The sequence below is a fragment of the Danaus plexippus genome (genome assembly GCF_018135715.1).
Source record: "Danaus plexippus chromosome 29 unlocalized genomic scaffold, MEX_DaPlex mxdp_36, whole genome shotgun sequence".
Classification (NCBI taxonomy): domain Eukaryota; kingdom Metazoa; phylum Arthropoda; class Insecta; order Lepidoptera; family Nymphalidae; genus Danaus; species Danaus plexippus.
This window is the reverse complement of record NW_026869857.1, coordinates 775309-798525: the sequence shown is the minus strand read 5'-3', so window position 1 is coordinate 798525 and position 23217 is coordinate 775309. Positions and strand designations below refer to the sequence as shown.

Below are 23217 nucleotides of genomic sequence, written 5' to 3'. Positions count from 1 at the left end.
CGGGCGCACCGTTTGTAAGTTATCATAATATAAGTTTAATAATTCTCTAAATTAGATAGGCTGTTTTATATTTTTTGTAAAAAGTCCGTGCGAAGCAGAGGCCGGTGCCTAGTATATATATATATTGAAAAATTAAATAAAATTAGCATTGACAGATCTCAGTGTGCTATTAAAGAGCATTTATGAGATTATTTCTTTGATAAGGCTATGGATACACTGAGCGTTAGTATAGTATGACTTACAAGAACTGGTAGCCTGAAGACAGTATTAATAAACTGTCTATGAAGGTTCCTAACTTATAAAACGCTTTTATCAATAAAAAATACCTCAACAAGGTAATTATTTTTTTAAATCTGATCGTTCGGTGGGCGTAGTGAAAAATGTTATATAGGAATATTATTAAATCGGTTTTTATAAAATCTTTTAAAATAAACGTCACACTATCAGCCGATTCTCCCGACTTGGACCGCATAATATTTGATAACGAAGTTCTTGTGTATGCGAAAAAAAAATCACTGAACATGTACTGCTTGTAGAACTAATAATTGTAACTATATATTTAATAATTTAATAATTGTATAAGAAAATAAATCCAGACGCTTCTATCATATTTGTAAATGATATTTCATACTTCAATATATTGCTTAAATTCTCACAAAACACCAAAATGTTAGATTTTGTCCTAGAGGCGTATTAACGTAACGATGGAATGACCTTCTAAAAATACCGCTTGTACCGCCTTCATATGATCAAGGTAGATTGATTTTTAATTAATGAAAACCACATAATTACTTTCTTATCGTAATATTAATTGCACGACGCTTTCCGCGAGGATATGTTTTATTATTACATGTTTCGAGATGAACTATATGCAAATGTTCACGTTTATATTATTACGTAAGTTAAATGTCACTTATTACGTCCGCTGTGTATTGCGTAATGACTTGTGAAATATTTTTTTTCAGTAAACACTGTTCGGAGCGTACAGAGGTTGCCGAAGACTATGAAATATGGACGTAATAGAGTTAAAAATATAAAGGGAAACTTTTATTCGCCGTTGCAGATAAGAAATGAGAAGATTTATGCGTCGTCGATCGAAAACTATGCGTTTAGGCGATCCAAGATAATGAACAACTTAAATGATAATAATGTAATATATCTGATCAAACCAAAAGAGACTGTGGACAGAAAAATAAATGAATTGCTTAATAATATTGTGGATTATAAATATGAAGAGAAAAAACAGCTCCGTAGTGACGACGGTTTGAGAAACTCAATTTTGAAAGCGCTCAGGACGCTAGAGGGACGCGCCCCAAAAAATACATACGATTTCTCTGAACTGGTCGCATGAAATAAAACAAATGTTTATCATAATTTATTTATTATATAAAATAAGCCCTTTCAACAAAATTAACATATAAATATAAAAATTATAACCCTGATAAATAACCTCAATCTTAACAGATTTTTTTTTTATTTTATTTCTGAACATTACCCGCCCGCCATTTTGTTTATTTGACAGTACTTTGACAACTCGTGTTAAGCTTCTAATATTTTTATTTTTTCTAGCGTTTTTATGAACTTGTCATTATAAAATCTTATAAAACATTACATAATACCGCCGGGCTCTAAATATACTCAAACAAAAATCAGGTTACGTCAGCCAGGAACCTAACATAGGCACGGATACATCACCTAACCCACCCCCGCGATCTAAATGACTGTAACACTATACAGCTCTCAAACTCGGGATAAAATTGTAACCTTAGACCTCATTGCTGCGGTTTATAAAAATATCATTCACATTTAAAACTGTTAAGTCGTTTTTATTGCTATTATACATACAGCTAACAACGTCACGCGTTCCACAAGAGACGAGTTGCAAGATCTAGCGAAATAAACAAAAAATAAATATAAATTTGTGCCTAATATTAACAATTATATATAAAATAAAAATTCCTATATATATATATATGTATTGTTGAGGTTTAATTCTGTGGTCAACGTACAACAGGTCGCTTGGATTAGAACTATTCGTCACCGGTATCGTTTGTCATACAAATGTCTAATGAAATAAAACCATTCTCTTATCATAAGTACGGATAAGGTTCTCTATATTTTGCATAATAATGATTGTTTACAGCTGCTTGTATGTTAAATGATAAGGATGTATATATTTTAATAATATTTTTAATATTATTTATCTTTATATATATATATACATGTATACATGTACATATATATACATGCACATACACATATACATATATTCATCTATCCATCTGTCTCTCGGGTGTGTCGTTCCTTGATACATTTTCTTTCCTGTGGTTCTTTAAGTCGTAGCGGAGCAAGCATCCCACTGCACCGAAGTAACTGTAAATTATATGGGAGAGGTCTAAATTAATACTACTTTCTGTGTGCGACTTTGTCTGTGTTGTCGTTGTTATTGAGTACACAGGAACAGAGCGCTTCTGAACCTTTAAACAAACTGGCTTAGTTATATGTTGGTGAAAGAGATACTCTCCGAGCCTATCATAAAGTTATCTAGGTACACTGAAAGGTGAGCGGACGTTATAGTTCCTGGGAAGGTAGATAAATATTTCTAATGTTGAGTGAGTGTACTCACCCCTCGTGCTCCAGGAACAGTGCCTTCAGAGCCCCCCGCGACCAGTAGGACATGGCGTATGATAGGAGCTTCATGGACAGAGGGTTCACTCGGAGGAAGTTGCCGCAGAACACCACCTGGAATCACCACCAGCGTAACATGTAATGTACCGTTAGGCATTTATACTGCATTGAGTGTGTGTGTGTGTGTGCGTTTATGTACAAGTGTGTGTGTAGTCATGAATGTATGCTAGCGTGTGTGTTGTACGTGTATGGGGATTCTATGAGTGTGTGTGTGTGTACGTGTGCGCGTGTGTGTGAGTTGTACGGGTTTAGGAGTGTAATGTGATTGTGTATATGTTATTACGTGAACGTGTAGTTGTGTGTGTGTTTTGTCATGAATGTATGTTGCGTGTGTGCTGTACGTGTGTGATGATTCTAAGAGTATGGTTGTGTGCGTGTGTGTGTGTTAATCAACATGTCCTACCCTCTCCAGTCGTTCGTTGCTGGCGCATAGCCTGGCGATGGAGCCTATGTTGTTGGTGATGGTGACCAGCGTCGCGCGCGCGAGGTCCTCGCGGGAGACCTTGGCGCGGCGCTGCGACGAACACATGTGGCCGAAGCTGGGGGGGAAAACATGTACGTAAACCGAGAATAGCTCCTAAACCGTATTCTACTAAGAGAATTTCATTTCTGCTTGGCATTTTTTTTTGCTATTTCAATTTCCTTATATGTGTCCGTGTTAGCGCCAACCGGAGGCCGTCTTGCGACTGAAGCCCGTATGGTTTGTTGGAGTCATTAATGACAATTCCCAAACTTTTATCTGAATCTTGTAAAATTACCATAAGCTCGTCTGAACATAGTAAAAATTACTTTCTTTGTATTGCGAGAACTTAGACTACACTACTAACCTGCTGGCTACCAGGTCGCCCCTCAGGCCGAACCTCTCGTAGTCTCCTCCGTATATATCTCTGACGAGTTTGTCCACCGTGGTATTATCACCAGAAGCTGCCAGAGCTATGGCCTCCTCGAAGCTGCTGCAGCCGGCTAGTAGACAACACAGACCAAGGAACGTACCGCCTCCTAGACTGGAAATATATATTATTATATATTATGATATATACATATATATATATATATATGTATGTGTGTGTGTGTCTGCGTGCGTGTGCGTGTGTGTCGGTTCATTCTCACCTGGTGCCGCTAACTCTATAGTAATCGTTGGGCGCGTTCACCACCAGCATGGACACACCACTACCAATGTTCACCAACAGGAAGGGGTAGGGGTTGGAGAAGTCGAACGGCTTCCTCACGTACTGACTCAGAGCCGCCTCCAGGTACGGCGGCTGAGGGACATACACACATACGGGTTAGTTAAAAACATATATATATATATTGTAGGAATATGTGAGGGTAGGAGAGGGGCGAATGACATATAAGCAGTGGTCAGAGGAGGTCAGGACTCTTTCTTTGCGCGTTGGCGGGTCCGTCCTTGGATCCGTCAAAGTGAAATCGTTTTTGATATTATTTAAAAAAAAAAATCCGCTCTCAATTATTTTTTTTCTAACAATATATATCATATCGACGTGTAGGTTTTTCTGTATTTAGTGATAAAATGTAAGGTTTTTTCATGCTAAGGCCCCATTCGCACTGGTGTCGTGGAATATTCTGCCGATGTCGACGTTTTTATTTGTTGGACGTATGTTGAATACTGTGTGGAGGAAACAGGGTCTGTTAGGGTCTATTAGGGTCTATTAGGGTCTGTTAGGGTCTATTAGGGTCTGTTAGGGTCTGTTAAGTGTATCTTACCGAGTCAACTTCATGTGGGGGTTGTGGCGGGGCCCAGTAGTAACACTCCTGAGGGTTCATGGCATCCACGAACAGCACACCAGCTATTAGAGCGTCCAGCTCGTCTAGCTTGGATAGACGCATGTTCACCTCCTGTGATGAAGGAGTTATATATATATAGGCTCTGTGAGTTTTGAGCTATTAATATAGTAGTTTAGGTTAAGTTATAAGTTATTTCCATGTATAAGAAGTATTTAAACAAGCTGTTTGAGTTATTAACATTAGGAGACTTGTTAATAAACTTAGTCGTTACGACCTTTAAGGCTCCTAAGAATTTATCCCCACAAATTTGTCTGCAACTTAATAAAAAAACCTCATAACTCAGTAATCAGTTTGCCAAAACGATAAGAGAGAACTATTGATATGTTAAATTCTTATCAAAATCGGTTCCTCACCTTGATGAAGTCCTCTTCGAACTTGTAGGCTCCTCCGCCTGTAGCGTATATTGTGTTGACGAGAGCGGCCATGCCCTTAGAGCGAGCCAGCTGGAGGAAGGCACCAACCTCGCTGGTCGGGAACCGGATGAAGTGGAGCGTGCCGCGGCGCCCGCGGATAGTCACGTTGTCCATCTGGACGGTTTATATACACACGATATCACCTGTCTCTTTTTGGCCGGGCTGAGTTATCGGTTATGCCAGTATACCTTATAGAAGTTCTTATCAAACAAAGTATAGTAGAAAAAAATAATGTAGGAAATACACGCCTCCGTAACGACGTCTCGGGGACTCGCTCGAGTTTTTATCAGAACAAATTCATTACCAACATGTCGCGTAGATTCTACTTAAAATTTGACACCTTTTTGCGTTCTTGGGACGTAGTTTTGGGACAAAACTAATTTGTTTGCCACAAATACCTGCAAGTGGCCGTCCCTCCTGCCCGTCTTGCCGTACGCGGAGTTCCTTGTGAGGTATCTCCTAATATTCTTCAGGATCTCCGTCTCCTTGTCCAGCTCGCGCCTGTTGTTCTCGCGGGGCTCGAAGTACACCAGCTTGGTGAGGGTGCCACCGATGTCCATACCGAACCACGGCATGGCTGACATACACAAATATAATTACCAGCTTCTATTTGGTATAGATGGGGTAGACGTCATAGATAGTTGGTGATGGGATCCGAGGGTCCGAGGATATGGATCAGCTTTATACTCTTGGATGTCAAGTCGCAGGCGAAAACTAGTGTATATATAGTTATTAAAGTTTTGAGAGACAACTATCTATATAAGCCCTACGTGTTTTGACCTGTGCTTTCTTGTACATACATATTATTATTGAAAATCGCAGACAAAGTCGCGTCTATCGGCTAGTTGTAGAATTATCATATATATTTTTTTGTAGTAAAAATGAGAATTGGTTCGGACGGATTATTTTCTCAAACCGCTTAACAGATATCGATGGAGTTCTGCATACGTACAGTCAATTGTTTCAGACAAAAAAAAAAAAAACATTTAACGTAAAGGATAGACTTTGCTTCATAAATTTCTAAGCTGTTATGGTTTCTGAGTAATCAACGAACATACACAGATATACACACGGAAAATATACATATATATATATATTTTCCACATAATTCTTTGACCTCCAAAATAAAACTTACTCAATACGAATTATTCACTCATATGAAGCACTATGACACAAAATTTTAACATATCAAAACCCTTCTACGTAACTAACTCACTCAAAGACATTCAGCACTCGAGTGAGTCAAACGTTCTGAAGTAGAAATAAAAGGTTTCTAAACGAGGAAGTGTTTGAGGATAGTATTTACATTAATACATCATACTTATATATATATATATATATATATGTGTGTATGTCTGCAGTCTTGTTGCGGATAATCTCCAAAACGGCTCGATCGTTACCGATGAAACTATCACTTTGAGATAGCTCATGTGATAATGAGTGATTCGCTAATAATCTCTCTATGGAAATGAAATTTATAATGAGAAAAATATATATGTATATACCTTGCAATGCACTAGTTTTGGCCGGCGACTTTGCTTATTTCAAAATATTCACTAAACGGGAAGAGGACGATGTTTTAAATAGAACAAATATGAAAATTATAATTATCCTTGTCATGGATCAATTATTTTCAATTACAAGTAATTAATGATTATGGCTTACGTGGCGCGTTATTCTCGGGGGGCGTCGGGGGGGTGGACTCCGCCATTTTGGATTCCTGTTTGATGGACGTCGTGTACGGCGACGCTCTCGATCTTTTCAATTGGTTTGTTCTGTAATATATCGAACCCCCTATCAATAGGCCGCCGGTTTGCCAACTGAGCTACGTGCTGTCATAACATATTTGCTCAGCAATTGAATTAATACTATAAGTACAGAGGTTATAATTTTTTACGATTAATTTGAGGCATAGCGAAAAAAGTCAGGGTACATGGTAGTGTTTGTAAATTTTATATTTATGTAAAATTCTATAAAGAGACCTTGAAAGACTGCTTTATTTCAAACTATACGATAACATTGAATACTTTTCGTATTTTTTTTTCTTCTGAGGACGGCACACACTTTATAGTTAAACGATTTACACGTACAATAATTTGCGAACAGATATTAATTAGATGGGGTCGTAAAAATTAACCTTCCTTGTGATAATTTGATGAGTATATATATATAGATAGATCTGTCTATAGATACATTACCTGTTTATATTTCGTCTAGAGGAGGCCGCGGCGCGCTCGGGCCGACAGGCCGCGAGGCAGCCTTCACAACGATGGAGTCGCATCTAGTAAACAATACACAGACATACATACACTCAGTCTAAGGAACATAATAAAAACCATTATACTAACACCAGTCCACATAAACTACACACGAATAGTTCGCAGTTTTCTTTGACTATTTTGAAACGGTAATCTAAGCTAATTTCTAAATGAACAACTGTTAACGCTCCGTATGTAGTTACGCGTACTTGTTGTAGGCGGAATTAACGGTAACTATACTAGATAAACACCACGCTTTACCCGGCATTAGAGAGCATTTAAGTTTAGACTTAGATTTTTTTTTATTATTTTAAAAAACCTATATTATAGTAAATTTTTTTAAAAGTATTTTTTATATTTTGATTATTTTTTTTTATGATTACTTTCGCGTTAGAACATTCGTTAATATTTTTGTATGTGTGTACGTTTGGTACATTGGAAGTAAATATATACAGACATATTTATATAGTCGCTCGTCCACACTTAAACCTGTATTCTGTTTGAAGCGCACACAATTTTTTTTTCAATATATTATATACTCATATATATATGACTGTTTTGTAAGTTTGTATACTATAAATAGCATATTTTTACTAAGTGCACGTGGACGAAACATAATTTTGACAGGACTTTCACTGGCAGATAGTTTGTGATGAGGAGTAACATTTCTGTTTTATTTTAGAAAAAAATTAGTACATAAAAAAATATTCAGGAGAGGACCGAGCCGCGTGGAGGGTTAGTCTATAATAAACTTACGTGACTTAGTTTTGTTACTTTGACGTAATGAACAACACACACGCATTTTAAACACTATATATGTATGTATGGATGTATATTACGTAAAACCTCTAGAACCAATCGACGAATTTGTATTGAAGTTTTGATAACAACGAAATTTATTCAAGTTAAAATAAAATGTAAATTAAACTGGCCTCAGTTAAATTTAATCTTTCACAATCATTGGCAACAAGGAATTAAAAAAAAATACAATATGTGTACGAATGTGAGTAAAAATTAGAGTACTTTTTGAGGGGAAACATATTGAGTGATATATATTTATTTTACCAACACGTGTGCGTGTGTGTGTTGGTGTGTGTGTGGGTGCGTGCGTGCGTGTGTATACTTGAGTGTATGTTTGTCTTCATTAGATTCTCCGATGACAATATTAATAAATTTGAATATAAAAGTACATCATGAGGAACTAATCCTATGATCGTTGAAATATAGTTGCAGTTCGGAGACAAGACACGGGCGAAGGAATCCTGTATTAATATATTGTATAGCATTGAAAAACACGCGCGTATATATGTTATATTGTTCCATATCTAAGTGCGATCTAACGTGACCTTTATTACGTAGCCATTGGGTCCAAAGTCAAGTGCTATCGGTGATTGACTTTGAGACGCTCAGTTCAATACAAACCAGTTAGTTCATTGCTTAATAAAGTAATAAAATAAAATGTTGCTAATGATTTTCTTTTTCGATTATCGCTTTCATTTGAAGCAACCGATATTCGATATTTGCACTAACCTCTGCCTGTGACTCCGTCCGCGTGTACGTCAGAGTTGTGCTCAGAGACATACAGTGACCTACGTAGCGGGCTTTAAGACTAAGATTGTCTATACGTGTTTAAATAAAAGAAATATTTACGGAATTGCTATGCGTATTTATTATTTAAGTGAAACTTCTAACGCCACCTCCGACAAGGTTGCGTTATACGTTCAACGCTCCTGGGGAGGGGGGTTAGAAAGAGACGGAGCGAGAGTGAAAGGGTGGGACAGTTGTGAATAGTAAGCAATGTTTATAAAGTTTATAAAGAAATAATATGATTTTACTGAAAATTATTTTCTACCCTTTCCTATTTTCATTTCCACATTACTATCTTTTACTTATTCCGCACGTGGAGCCTCACACACTATTTATTTTAAACTACCTACTCTCGTCATATCGGTTACTTTGCAGCAACCGTGATCAAGAAGACGAGATGAGGATACCCGAAACATCGGCAGTACCTATAAAAAAAAAAGCCTAGTAAATCCGAAAATATTCGTTATATTTGAATGATAACTCGTATGTCATACATCGCATTAAAAAGATTTTATCCGATTCAATAATTTGGGTGTGTTAATCACGGGCACGCCTTCATACCCGCCGCGTCTAAGTGTTTCAACAGACGGCTGTTTTACTTACAAATGTATGTATGTATGCCGATGCCAAAGGTCCTGAATGAATATTATTCAGGGCATAATCGGAGCTGTTTTATTGTTGCTATAAAATTTTATTTGTACAATAAAAAACATATTCATGTCTTAAAACATTGAGATGAATCCGAAGATAGTTCTCAAGATAGTCTCGATATTTAGAACAATATATGACTAATATGAGTTTTATTATAATTTTTATAGCAAGTTTTTTTTTAAATACCGTCAAATACATTACCTAGTTTCTTTGAAATCGGTCAAACCGATCTTAACACTGGACACAACAATATCTTACGCTCATACTTCAAGGTGTTGTACGTGGAGGCGGGAAATTGATTATTCTGATAATATTTTGCTTCATTGTGATAGCGTAATTGTTGACGCAAGAATTGAAAAAAAATTAACGCCTAACACAAGTGTACATCGTGACTACATACGAAGCGTTTTACGTTTTTTCATACCTACGTTATAGTTTATATAATGCTATAGTTTAGGGTTATACATATATATATATATATATATATATTTCTTGTCTCTGTATGTGTCTTTGGTCGATTATAGGCTAAAAGCTTCTGTAATCATTTAAATATAAATTTATACTATGTACCAGCCCCTGCTCCGCGCGAGCTCTTTACATAAAATATAAAATAACATATTAAATATCGAGAATTATTAAACTTATATTATGATAACTTACAAACGGTGCGCCCGATTTAAATGATTTGAAAACTAATTTACAGATACTGATGTACGCTTGAAAACGAAGTAATTTATTTTGATAAGACTTAAACCATATTTATGTAAATAGCTTTCCAATAAACGCTTTAGGAATGCCAATTTTTAAAAATTGTTAAATGGATATAGTATGTTATCCTTAAGGTATAGACATATGTCATCGCGGACTTTTCTGTAGACCTATATAAGATACGCAATCCCACCATATATTGTTTTGTTATGTCTCAAAGACGGCTCATGTTTTCCCGACATCTTCGACAAATATCGTTAATGTACACACAAATTAATACAAAACCTTAACAAATTATTAAAACCTTCCTCGAGAATCACGCTATCGATTGGTGAAAACCGCTTGACAATCGGTGCGGTAGTTTTTCTGTTTATTGCGAACAAACAGACAGACGCGGCGGGGTACTTTATTTTACATGTATATACACATATCTACTGTTTTTACTGCAATCTGATAACGTATTTAAAAATAATTAATTTGTTATCGATTATTATTGATAATAATATATTTTTCATACATTTTATCGATAGTTCGTCATCGTAGTGTTACGTAAAAAAATAATAAAGTAAAATTCATTGATGTAAATTCCTATAAATTTTTCTTTAAAACTATATTTTTTTAAGATATTTTTTTACAGTTCATATAGGAAGAAAAAAGGAAGATTTAATATGAGCAGGTCTTCGATACAAAACCAAGAACCGTTAGTTTTCTATAAAGATATATAATTCCTATTTTGTCTTTTGAAAAATCGGTTTCGAGCTTAAGTTTTGCGTCGGATAATATTTTGATAAAGGTGGGATGCATCGACTTGCGAGGCCTGGGAAAATTGTGTTAGGAATGCAGGTCACACCGTGTAGTCGAGTTGAGATTTTGAGGATGAGATCCTGATGGATGCTGGAGTGATCTTCCAGATACCTTCACTCATCAGGTATAGAAGCCGTACCAACGGTTTCCTCCTGTTACCGGGTCAAATAAGCTTCACTGTGAAATTTTTTGCCGTTCAAAATTTAAACACGCATTGATAGGTAAATTCTTTATTAGCGTACAGTGAAATTGAAGTCACACGCGTACGGAATTTATTAATAAATTTAATAGAAAATACGTCAGTCTTGACGTATGCGATCGGCGAAATAAAAACCAGTAGTAGGTTTTCAAATCGATTGCAATGGGTATGTTAATACGACAAATGTGCCAAAATACTTTATAACAATTTTTATTCCGACATTGACGAGTACGCTTAGCACACGTTCGCGTCGTTACTGTCTACGAAGCGTTTGCCGTCTCTCATTCAATAACATACTTAATACTGTAACGTGAAGTGTGACTGGAAACATGTGGTAAACATAGAGTACGTAAATAATTTTTTTTTCTTATATGTATTACAAACGACAAATTCTGGTTAATTTTGTATACATACACCCACTCAGACACTATACATACATAATAATGAATATTGATGAAAAAAAAAAACTAAATTTTGCGGCGTGTCCCCTATATGATTATTAAAAATTATTTATAACGTAGAAAAAACTACATACACCGTCTCATTGAACCTTTTTTGGTTCAAATGAGATGAACAAGTTGAAAGTTGAAAAAAAAAAAATCTCGCTATATGCATTAATGGTATGGAAAATCTTCCTAACTTTTCAATAATAACGAGGTTAGGCTTGACGTTGAAAAAAATATCCATGCAAACAGAGAATTAAATTACAAGGAGTACGTTAAATATGTTTATATAATTTTATATTTGATATACACAACACTACTTTTCTTTACGTCGGCTTACTGTTTATCAAATCCGCTCTGGACAACACTTACACTACATTATTTCTAAGCAAACCTTCAAAATTACGAGACTAAATAATCTAATGTTATTTTTGAAAAATAAACTTCTAACTCACATGATGTATCGTGATGACTCCGCTTTTCTCCTCCATTATATATATATAAATTATATCACAGATTGAATAAGTTAATTTATTAATATTTAAAACATTTCAGTCATCGTCCGTTTCCAAATTGAACAGACAGCTTACGTCCAATACGCTTATAAGAATGTAATCCAGCACTTTGTATAGGAATAAATTATAGTATAGAATTAATACGGTTATGTCTATAACGAGGCGCGGGTCGCACAACATCGGCACGACCGTTCGCGACGGCGGTCGCGTCGGGAATGGACGCGGGGTCGTATTAGAAATGCGCGCGCGCAGCTCGCTTTCCGTTTGTGTGTTGTTCGGGTGATATTATTTTTTTTTTATCGATAACTTTTATAACAGCACATTTAATGCCTTATCGATACGGACTCGACTATTATATAAAATATATTCTTTATTTGGTCTTGAAATCTTTTACAATTCTAAGTACGTCAGTCTATGATATATAAGACATTTTTATATTGATTATTTATTAATATTGATTTTTCTTCTATTCAGTGTTATCTTTGTTAAATTCTGAGTTGTTATCGGGACGCTAAATTATTTTGTTGATAACGTCACCGCTCCGGATACACCCGAATTTTGTGATAAATAAAATTAATCTAAGCCACACTTAACGTACTGTAAAAATTATCAAATTTTATCTAGATATGCATCAAGACAAACAGATAATATATGGAAAATGATGAATTCCTTTCAATGTGTGTCTATGATTTTAAGCAAAAAAAAAAAATGTTTAAGCTGTTCTGCTTCGTCGTTTGAGCTGGTGAAGCAAAGACAGGAGTCAGAATAGTATAAAATTTTCATAGATAAACATCTTGTACGCAAAACAAGAACGAAAATATAGAATTACAGTGGAATCTCTCTAACTCGAAATCCTCGAGAATGTGAACCATAAATCTTAGGTCGATATTTTATTTAAAATTTACTCTGCAAGTCGAAAAATATACTTAGAAAGCGTGAATTTTTTAAGGAGAAATTTTAACAGTTAAATCCTTGTCTTTAAAAAAAAAGTCGTGGTGGCCTGGAGCTTAATGCCGCCTCTCATACGTGCGGGTTCGAAACCTGGCGAGTCCCAATGTGATCTTTTCCGAGTCATATGTACTTTCTAAGAGTATTTAGACACCACTGACGGACGGTGAAGGAAAACATCGTGAGGAAACCTGGTCTTATAATTTAAAATTATAATATTGAAATCGCCAATCCGCCTTGGGCGAGCGTGGCTTGAGCAAGCGTTCTCCGTGTGAGAAGAGCCCTTTGCTCAGCAGTGGGCTCCTATAGGCTGATGATGAAATCTTTGTATGTGGAAATTCTTTTTTAGTCGAAAACTCATTAATTCTCAATTTTTAGCATCCCCTTTGACATTGGAGCTATCGAGATTCCATCGTAACACATAAATAATTACTAGTATGTTCCAAAACACTTACATTTACAACATTACAACGAAAAAAACATCCAGAACGGACGAGTAATGAGAAGGTTTTTAAAACTGACTTAACAAAAGACGGTAGTTCGTCAGTTAAAGAACTTTATACAAGGCTTGATGTTAATATTTTCTTCATTTCATTTCAATTAATAAATACAATCAAATTTAAGAAAATATATGATATACTCTGTGTTGACAGCCAGCGAGCTGGTCTGTCTGACAAACAATTTTTTTCACCAATCGAATTAGTTCAAATAACTTACCTAATCGAATACAATGCAAATCCTGTCGCTACAATCACATCTACCCTCAGCAATAAACACAAACTACCCTGACCAGAAACTAAGCGAAATATTTATCCCAATATATTAATATAATTATTTTTATAATAAATTTGATAATAGAGGCGCAAAATATGAATAGATAGTACGGAAAAACACAAATAATACCGTTAATATATATATAATGTTTAGATTAGGCTTAAAATATCACAGCAGAATCGCCTTGCTGGCCCTGTGGTTTAGCAGAAGAGCGGCGCGTGGGACACACCTGGGGTTTTAGTCGGTAGTCCCTCCTTTTCAGGACGAGAGTCCGTCATAACTCCTCTTCTTTTCTTCCATCCCAAGCAAGAGAATATGCATTAAGCATTAACCCACGAAAAAAAAGGTTAAAATAAAAAAAAAAATCATAGATACCAATTGATTTTTTTTTCATGGGAAGTCTCGAGAACATCGTTTAATAATAGATACGAGGTTTCTTTACAATAAAAATTATAACTTATACGTTTGTCAATAATAATGAAACGTATAATCCATTGTATTGAAATAGATTTCCGTGACTGTTTTTGTGGGCGTGTCGGAGTTTGTTATTTACTTTTATCTGCACGACCATCGTGTTATCACCAGGTGATAATTTGAGGATATTTGATGCTTGTTGATCAATTTAGATATGATGGAGGCGAGGGAAGAGAGAGAGAGAGAGAGAGAGAGAGATAGATAGAGAGAGAGAACTGTGCGTTGAGTCCCTCCGTGCGGGAGAAGTGAAACTTGGTAATGTTGGAATGAAAAATGGAAGGAGTAGAAATTGATCTTTAAGGAATTTTATGTGATTATTTAATAAAATCTCTCGTTCTGTATCTTTTTGTCCCCCCCCCAACCCCCATTAGCGTTATATTATTATTAGTTATACTTGGTCGGTGTTATTAAATAATGTGAGGTCAAGTGTGATGTAGGAAGGTCACTGGATTGTATCAGCTTCTGTAAGTCTCGCTACTTACCACAGCACATACATATATTAAGAATTAAGTATATCTTTATGAGATACTATATTTATTTAAGTTAAGTTCAATTCCCATCGTATGATTTGAACTATTTCTAACGGCGGTGTCATTTGTGAGACTTCTGGTTTTTCGTTGACTAATACGAGCTACCCGCCACGTCGGCGATGACAAACAAGGACAATCAGTCGGGATTCCATTGAGTTAATTAATTGCGTAACGCGAAGAATTATTTTTAATTGTTTTTTAATGAGAAAAATAAAAAAATATATATATTTCAAATAAAAAAATAATGTCTTTTCACTGCGAGTTTCATAGTTTGAGCTCGGTATCAATTCATGATTTGATATTTTACTATCAGTGCCGTCGTTGATTAACGAACTGGTAACCTTAGTGTAAAATTTTCAATAATCCGTATGTATAGACTGAGGGTAGTCTTATGAAAAAAAAAAAAAATTTTTCTGCCAAAGAAAGAATTGGATTTAAAAGGAAAGTGCTGACAAAATTAATATTCATAAAAAAGATTTCATTAATGATAACTTTAGTAACTTAAAAATAAATTTCGCTAGTTTCCATTACTACGCGTTTTTTTTATTATTTTAAACTACATACTACCGACGTTTCGGTTACTTCGCTGTAACTTCGATCATGGGCAGACGTGATGAATACGTAAAACGGGTAGTGAATCCGAAAATATTTTTTTTTTAAGATGTTTCATCGATTTAAATTTATTTTTGAGAAAATAAAACGCAACCCTATGTTTAGGAAACAGTAACATCTTTCGATCGGTGAAAAAATACTTACTTCTCAACAATTTTTATATGAAGGAGCGGTTTTGACAAACATGTCATCAAAAACAAAAAACAAAGTGACGTCACTCACTGTATTTAAATATTTAGTATTGAAAAAAAAACAAATGATTGATCATATTGATTTAACAACTAATACGACATTTTGTGTGTAAATTTGAAGGTCATACGAATATTTCCTTGTAAATTATAATAATCAGATAATGAGGGACATTGAGATAACACTGAGACGAATCGCCAGCACTTACGGTGATAAATATAGAGGTGTAATATGTTAGACTTAAATTTTTATTAAAAAAAAAACACATACATCGAAAATATTTCGAAAAAAAAAAAAATATCGTAATTAACACATTATTACACCGGCTATCAGATAGTGAAAGTTACGTCATAATCGTTCCATCCGTTACAGAGATTAGGCGGTACGAGCAGAGAGACGAACGGACAAAAATATGTTTAATATTTTTTTTATTTATATATACTATCAAAAAGTAAATAAGTATTATGAATTAATGAGTAACAAAAAAAAAGGTGATACTTGAATAGAAAAATTAATTGATTGATTACTGTCGAACTGTCGGTGTTATAGTATACAATGCAACTGATATTAGGCGCGTCATTGTACTCATTCGTTTAGAACGATTTTTCAGTATATATATATGGGAATTCCAAATTACAAAATATTTTACTTCCGCTAATAGTTGCGCAAATTTGTGTTTCATAAAACGCACACACATACAAGCGACACACACACACAAATACACCCGTCTTTACGTCAAAGGTCATAAGTGTTATCTCAGGGTTAATTTCTAGATCAGAAGAATTTAGATTATAGAAATTAGACACAAACAACAACACAAAGTTGTTGGGGTGAGATTTTATAAAAAAGGGACAATCCCGTTGATCGAGTGAAGCGAGCGAAACGAGAGGAACGCTATACCGGCGACTCGGGTCATTCATCCGCGGAGTTGATCCCAGAACCGAGTGTACGATAGAGACGAGGTTTTTTGTTCGATAGACCAGCTATCCGGGGTGGGTTTCATCAAAACAGTCACATCTGACCACCAATAACAATTTTAGGTCGGAAAAAGGACGCCATGGCAAAAAACGATTCGCTACCAAAACGCTGAAATCACTCCACTCAACTAATACTAAGAGCTTTACGCATTAGACATCTCCTGGTATGTTGATAAGCATAAAAGAAAATAGGTTCTTCTAGTGTAAGACGAGCGTCATTATTCTATTCTTCGTAATAATTGCCAATTTCGTAAATCCAGTGCCATGGCATTTGTTATTAATGGCACCACACACAACACACGGCGGAGGAAAACATCGAGAGGAAACCTGGACGTATAGTATCCGCCTTGGGCAAGCGTGGTGATTAATGCTCTAACCTTCTCCGTGTGAGGAGAGGCATTTGCTCAGCAGTGGACACAGGCTGATGATGATGATGATATAACAATCATTTTTTTATACATAACATCTAACGTATTATAAAATAAATTTTGTTAATAGCTACAAACATTACCGTGGACACGATGGCGTAGTCGTCAAAGCGGCCGCGTCGCGTCCCGGACGTAGCAGGTTCAAACCCAGCTCGATACAATAACTCATATTTACGCCTTATATGAATTTAAATACGATAGCGGTAATGGGTTCCTTATATACTAAATCGCTAACTTAGTAAATAATAGCAAAATAATAATATAGCACGTACGCATTCCAGGAAAATATGGAGGACGAAGCAATTATTGCGATTTGGCTTTCTTGGAACACCTGCAAGGGATGAGGAGTTAGGGAAAGATAAGGAAAGGAAAAAAGAAATGGAAAGGAAAGCAATTTGTAGAACCTAAAGGAGGATATGTCTTATGTTTACACTTGACCTGCCCTCTATTCTCGATTACATTCTACATTTCCATAAAATTTGTATCCTTATCGGTGCAGGCGTGTCGGTGTAGACAACGAGGATAACAAACAGCTGATATAATAATCTAAGAACTACTACGTGTGTCACGGACTCGGCTTAGAGCTGAGTCGAAATTTGTGAAATTTTAAATAAATATTGTCATAAATAAAGAAAAGGGTGCAGTGAATCTAACAACCAGAAAAAATACACTTAAAACTAATGAATTTTTTTTATAAAATCTATCAAAATAAAGAGTTACATTAAAATACGTAAAGCATTTTTTTGTAGAAGAAACATATGTGTGTGAATATTGGAGTGACTTTGTAAGAGTGGACTCATCCTGATAAACTCGATCAAACTATCGGTCTGCAGTTTCAGACCCGTACTAAGAATAGTTCTAACTGATTTTTCAGTGCCTACGAAGGCGAGGGTAGTTTAAGAGTATTATTTTAATCCTTGTCGTATGTAACAATAAAATAAATTAGTTACATCTATGAGTAATCTGTTATTAGTTTTTCGATGATTTTCATTTGAATCGTATGTGACAAAAATGGACTTTGAATTTTGTGCGTGATAGTACTGTTACAAAGATATTCTGTCTGTACGTACGTTTGTTACTCGCTAACTCGAAAACTAATGGATAGATTGCAATTTAACCTAACTATATTGTAATTCGTACATCAGTTTTAAGTGCAGTGTATAACGAAACTTATTTTAAATGCACGGGAAGGAACACGACTATATTCTAACTCAAAGTTTGCGATGTCACTACATACGGAGCGTTTGTAGTTTTTTGTTGATCCCACATTATAGTGTTAACGTGGGACGTAGAATGTGATACGGAAAACGCTTGTATGTAATGTGATTGCAAACAAGGTAAGCGTGTATCTAGTCACATGTTATAGACGATAGATGGCGCTGACAAAAAGTAAATAAAAAAACTAAATTTACCATCAATTGTTACATTTTTAAATAGAAAGTTCCTACAACATTAAACATGACAGCGGGACATTATATGACAGTTTAAATGTGGGTAGTCGCAATTTAATGCATGAGACAGGAAAATATAAATAAGCTACTCACCTAACAGCATCCTAGCGTTGCACCACTACGTGGTAAGCGCGAGCACTCCCAGCATCGTCACCGACCCATACTATATATCTGTAATGGAAATAATATTATATATTTATATACATAAGGATCTTCTGATAAATTAAGAATTTTGACAAATCAACTGTTTTTGAAGTGAAACTTCTAACGCCACCTCCGACAAGGTTGCGTTACTCGTTCAACGTTCCTGGCCTAGGAGGGGGTTAGAAAGAGACGGAGCGAGAGTTAAAGAGTGAGTCAGTTGTGAATAGTAAGCAACATTTATAAAGTTTGTCTTAAAGAAATAATATGGCTACACTAAAAATTTATGTCTACCCTTTCCTATTTTCATTTTCACCAAGTTTCACTTCTTCCGCGCGTAGATTCTTTTTTATTGTTCAATATGCTTAATACAAGTTTTCATTATAACACTACATACGAGGCGTTTCATGTTTCTGATTCAATAGTACTTTATTACTGTATGAAGATTTATGCATGAAAAACTGTGAACGCTACGTACGTAGTCAAGATGCAAACTTGAAGTAAGCAGTTATAGATAAGGGTTGATAGTAGTTAATTTTCAATAATTTTTTGATGATAAAATTTTTGAGAATCGAAGTTTTACGTGGACTTTATTGTCACATCATAAACGAACTGTCAAAAATATCTGTTAGGTGCACGAAAAATTTATCACGACCGATTTTTAAGCACTAATACACTTACATACAACTTTATCAAAATCGGTCCAGCAGTTACTGCTGCGACGGACGGTAGCAATTTATATATAGCGTATAATTTCTCATTCGTTCCATTCGAAACTGGACCGATATTGATAAGACTTCAGCAACGCTTAGGTAACCATTACGAAAATGGAATGCTATCTGATTATTTCAAACTCCTATGATAAATAGGACAACACAATAAATAAATAATCAATAGTAAGGTAATAATTATACCTGGCTAGACAATATTAACTAATTTTGAAAGTTTTCAATACCTAACATTAGTGCTTACCACAACTTCGTAACGTGAAACTATACACGGACAGTTTGTAGTGCATCCACATAGCTATCAATACTATCATGAGATAAGATTTTTGAATGGAATACTACAAACTGCGAGTATTTAGTTTGAGAATATAACTTGTGGTAAAATATCACATTGAGACAGGATATAATTTCCGATTAACATTAGCCACTTTTCCACGGATGACTTAACCTATGACAGACGTTTGTGAATACCTGTCTCTGTATAATGTTAAGTATGGGTAAAGATGTACGGATAATAAGGTTCGGTCTAAATATAGACGAGAATACGGATGAGGCAGTAGATTTTTTTGGATTTTTCTCGTTGATAACACAAAAGTTAAGTTTCAAATCTGATCTGATCTGATGGCTGATAAGATTATTTGCTATGTGGTTGGAGACGTCCTGTGCGGGTGTGGCTTGGATGAAACGAAAAAAAATTATTTCGCATTTATATAGTACACCGATTTCGATATTATGAGGGGAAAGGGGGGGACGAGAATGGTAAAATGGAGGGGAAAGAGAGAGATGGGAGGCTAGTAAAATGAGATTTGCCAAAAATTAAAATTAAACATAGCCGAAATATCAATAATTTTTGTTCTGTGTTATTCATATGAGTAAAAAATTAAATTGCACGCGACCTTTCCGTAGTTTTAGCGTCCACAAACACTGTTACTCGATTTAAAATAATAGTACTTGATCGAGCTGCGCTAAGCTCAACAGAGGTCGCCACTTGCACATTTTCATATAAATAAAAAAACTGTCATTATTTCATCCTTTTTTTATATTTTAATATTTAACTTATTTAATTTTTTTAATACATTATATATAGATAATATTGTTTATTTAAAGATGCGAGAAATTGATAAAGGAAGAAGGGAAATAAGTTTAAGTATTTATAAAGACTAAAATCTAGTAAAACTTTTGCATCATAACTTGTATTTTTGTTGATAGTATATGCTATCATCATCATCAGCCTATAAGAGCTCACTGCTGAGCAAAGGCCTCTTCTCACATGCAGAAGGTTAGAGCATTAATCACCACGCTCGCTCAAGGTGAATTGGCGATGTCAAACTTATTATTTGAAATTATAAGTCCAACTTCAATTACGATGTTTTCCTTCAATGTCAGTGGTGTCGAAATACTCTTAGAAAGTACATATGACTCGGTGAAGATCACATTTATACTCGCCAGGTTTCGAGCCCGCACCCTCATGCACGAGAGGCTGGCGTTAAACCTCCAGGCTACGTTAAACGATTATATATATATATAATTGGGCACTCTCTGTCGCGTTGATTCACCCGCATTATGATTGCCCCACCCTCACGAGACGTATCTCATTATACGGACTAATCTTCCTCAATAAACATACCATATAAAGTTTAAAAAAAATCCACAATTCTCAAGCAAACAACCTCATGACATCATACAAATATAATTCAAAATTTCCGTCAATACGTTTGTCGCGGTCAATCTCTACAACGTCTGGACCAATTTTAATGTAACTTCCACGGGAAATAGTAACCGAACCGCGAAAACGATATCGCGTTCACAGCCCGCTGTACAACAGATTTGATTCCTAGACGGAAAAGTTAAATTTACTCCAAAAAAATACCCTATACGAATTCGTATAGTAACCTATAACAGATGCATTTTAAAACGTTATGCCATTGTTATGTTAAAAATTACAATACAAGTTATATCGGTTAAATACGAATAATTATTCCTTTGTATTCGCTTGATGGCTTCTGTGATAGAGCACCGGTACGTATAACAAAATTCTTTACGTCTTTTAAATAACTATGATCTGTTTGCTTCATACGTAAATTCTCAGATCGTCTGATAAGGAGCGACGCGTGTTAGTGATTCCGCTCTATGTATAACCTATTGATATTATGAATAGCAAAGATTTGTGATTATATACATGTATGTTGATCTTCCACACAAAAACTACTAAATTTATTTTTTTTAATTCCACAGCAATTTAGTTACAACATCAGAATAAGACATGGGATTGATTTCATCCGCACTACACTTGTATAGTGTGTGGAGCCACCGATCACATGACATAGTACATTTAACTGACATTTAACTGGCGGTTAGTATATATGTATATATATGCTCCGCTATGAGCTTAATAACCAAGGTTAGGCAGACTATATAAGATACAATGATTTGAAGGAAAATACTAAATTTTAAATATTTTATATCATAACATATTAGTAACACGGACATACTAATTAAAATTGTTATATATATATATTTAATGAAAGAATCATTGATACAAACAGTATATGAAGCTCCAGAGTAACCTGGAACCGGTATATATTCCAGCGGTTACAGGTCTACATCCAGCTGGTGCGAGTGATGTCTCCACTATATATACTAGCTCACAGCTCAAGTATGATGCCGATATATACACTCACACAAACAGTTAATAAATAAACATTTTTGGTAATTCTCTTATTGTCGGTACTCAAGAATAATATTGATTGGATATACGGCACTCGATGTACACTCGAGTGCTATTTTAAGTATTCTACTCGTACTGCAATGTCAAAAATGACTATCTTATTATAAATTGATTACAAACAAATTAATCGGCTATCAGTGCGATATTTCATGAACGTTTCGAATGATAAAGATCTGAATGTGTTCGGTACGATTAATGTAAATAGTATCTGATGGAAATATAAGGTTTTATAGTGAAATTCCTGTCATTATATAAACTTTTAGCATATCCGAGCCTGACATAAAAAATTTCTGTCTTTCAATTAATTAATTTATATGAGTTTTGTTAAACTTAGATAGATAGTTGGGATGTATGAACATTTTTAAGTACAACCTTCAATGAGAAATAAATGCTAATAATTTCAAAGTGGGTCATTGGTGTTGATTGAGGCTGGCCTTAATTTGAGATATTGATAAAGATGTCATAAATAACTATTTAACTCGTAGAATGTTTTTTATTATATCAAATTATTATTCTTATTCATGAAAAATATAGAATAAGTTAATATCATTGATAAGTTTGAAACGAAAAACAAAAAACAAACCGGTTTTCGTAATACACTGTTATAACAGAACCACAAAGACTTCGCGGCGCGAGAATTGAATGATGTTAAGTGGGTTAGTGTTATGAAATATCAATTAAAGTGGTCTTGTTATTAAATAACGAAGCCTACGTAATTAACCTTATTTAGCAAACAGGCGAGTAATAGCACTTTATGCTTTAATGAACGACTAATGTATGATCAGACGCAACTATATAGAATATACACACTGTCCATTTAACAATTGATTGTGTTTAAAAATATTTTAAGCATTCCAACTCACCAACACAAGATGTCAAGGATTTTTAACAACTCAACTGATATTAAGAGACTTGGAAAACTCGGAAAATAGGAATTCTTAGGTAAACGTGACGTCTGAGCCTCAATGAACGGTTTTAGCAGAGACAATTTCTTTATAGTTTTTTTAAATGTCAAGTGACAGGTTTTCGGACGTCACAGATAGTTTGGTTACAGATTATTCTATCTTTTGCCTCTTCTAAAAGATAACTGTATTAATAAAATTGATTATCATTTTAAAAATTTTGAAATATATATGAGGTTTAAAAATTTTCTTAAAATTATTTA

General features: G+C 34.9%; 1 protein-coding gene and 1 long non-coding RNA gene across 4 annotated transcripts; one reads left to right on the top strand and one right to left on the bottom strand.

Annotated features, from left to right (window-relative positions):
- Nucleotides 1-237: 237 nt before the first annotated feature.
- LOC116776831 (uncharacterized) lies at nt 238-1778 on the top strand. Its single transcript, XR_009753791.1, has 2 exons — nt 238-897; nt 966-1778. It is a non-coding gene; the product is annotated as an uncharacterized LOC116776831 (long non-coding RNA).
- LOC116776756 (pantothenate kinase 3) lies at nt 1365-23072 on the bottom strand. Of its 3 annotated transcripts, XM_061528898.1 has the most exons (12): nt 22916-23072; nt 18549-18626; nt 7106-7188; nt 6573-6682; nt 5306-5484; nt 4848-5021; nt 4414-4545; nt 3799-3950; nt 3516-3692; nt 3092-3227; nt 2627-2742; nt 1365-2373 (listed from the first exon to the last, which is right to left on the bottom strand). In XM_061528898.1, the coding sequence occupies exons 3-12, from the start codon at nt 7186-7188 to the stop codon at nt 2271-2273; spliced, it is 1362 nt and encodes a 453-aa protein (XP_061384882.1). In that variant the 5' UTR covers nt 18549-18626; nt 22916-23072; the 3' UTR covers nt 1365-2270. The 3 variants fall into 3 exon arrangements, with proteins under 3 accessions (XP_061384882.1, XP_061384881.1, XP_061384883.1); XM_061528897.1 differs by lacking the exons at nt 18549-18626; nt 22916-23072 and adding an exon at nt 12013-12279; XM_061528899.1 differs by lacking the exons at nt 6573-6682; nt 7106-7188; nt 18549-18626; nt 22916-23072 and adding an exon at nt 6043-6169.
- Between the last annotated feature and the right edge of the window lie 145 nt (nt 23073-23217).

Excerpts from the sequence above, each read along its gene's own strand:
- LOC116776756 (XM_061528897.1), bottom strand. The coding sequence starts at position 12,048 with ATGGAGGAGAAAAGCGGAGTCATCACGATACATCAT. Across the intron at positions 3,693-3,798 it reads TATAGAGTTAGCGGCACCAG|TCTAGGAGGCGGTACGTTCC; the intron begins GTGAGAATGAAC and ends ATATATTTCCAG. Across the intron at positions 2,743-3,091 it reads GCAACGAACGACTGGAGAGG|GTGGTGTTCTGCGGCAACTT; the intron begins GTAGGACATGTT and ends TGGTGATTCCAG.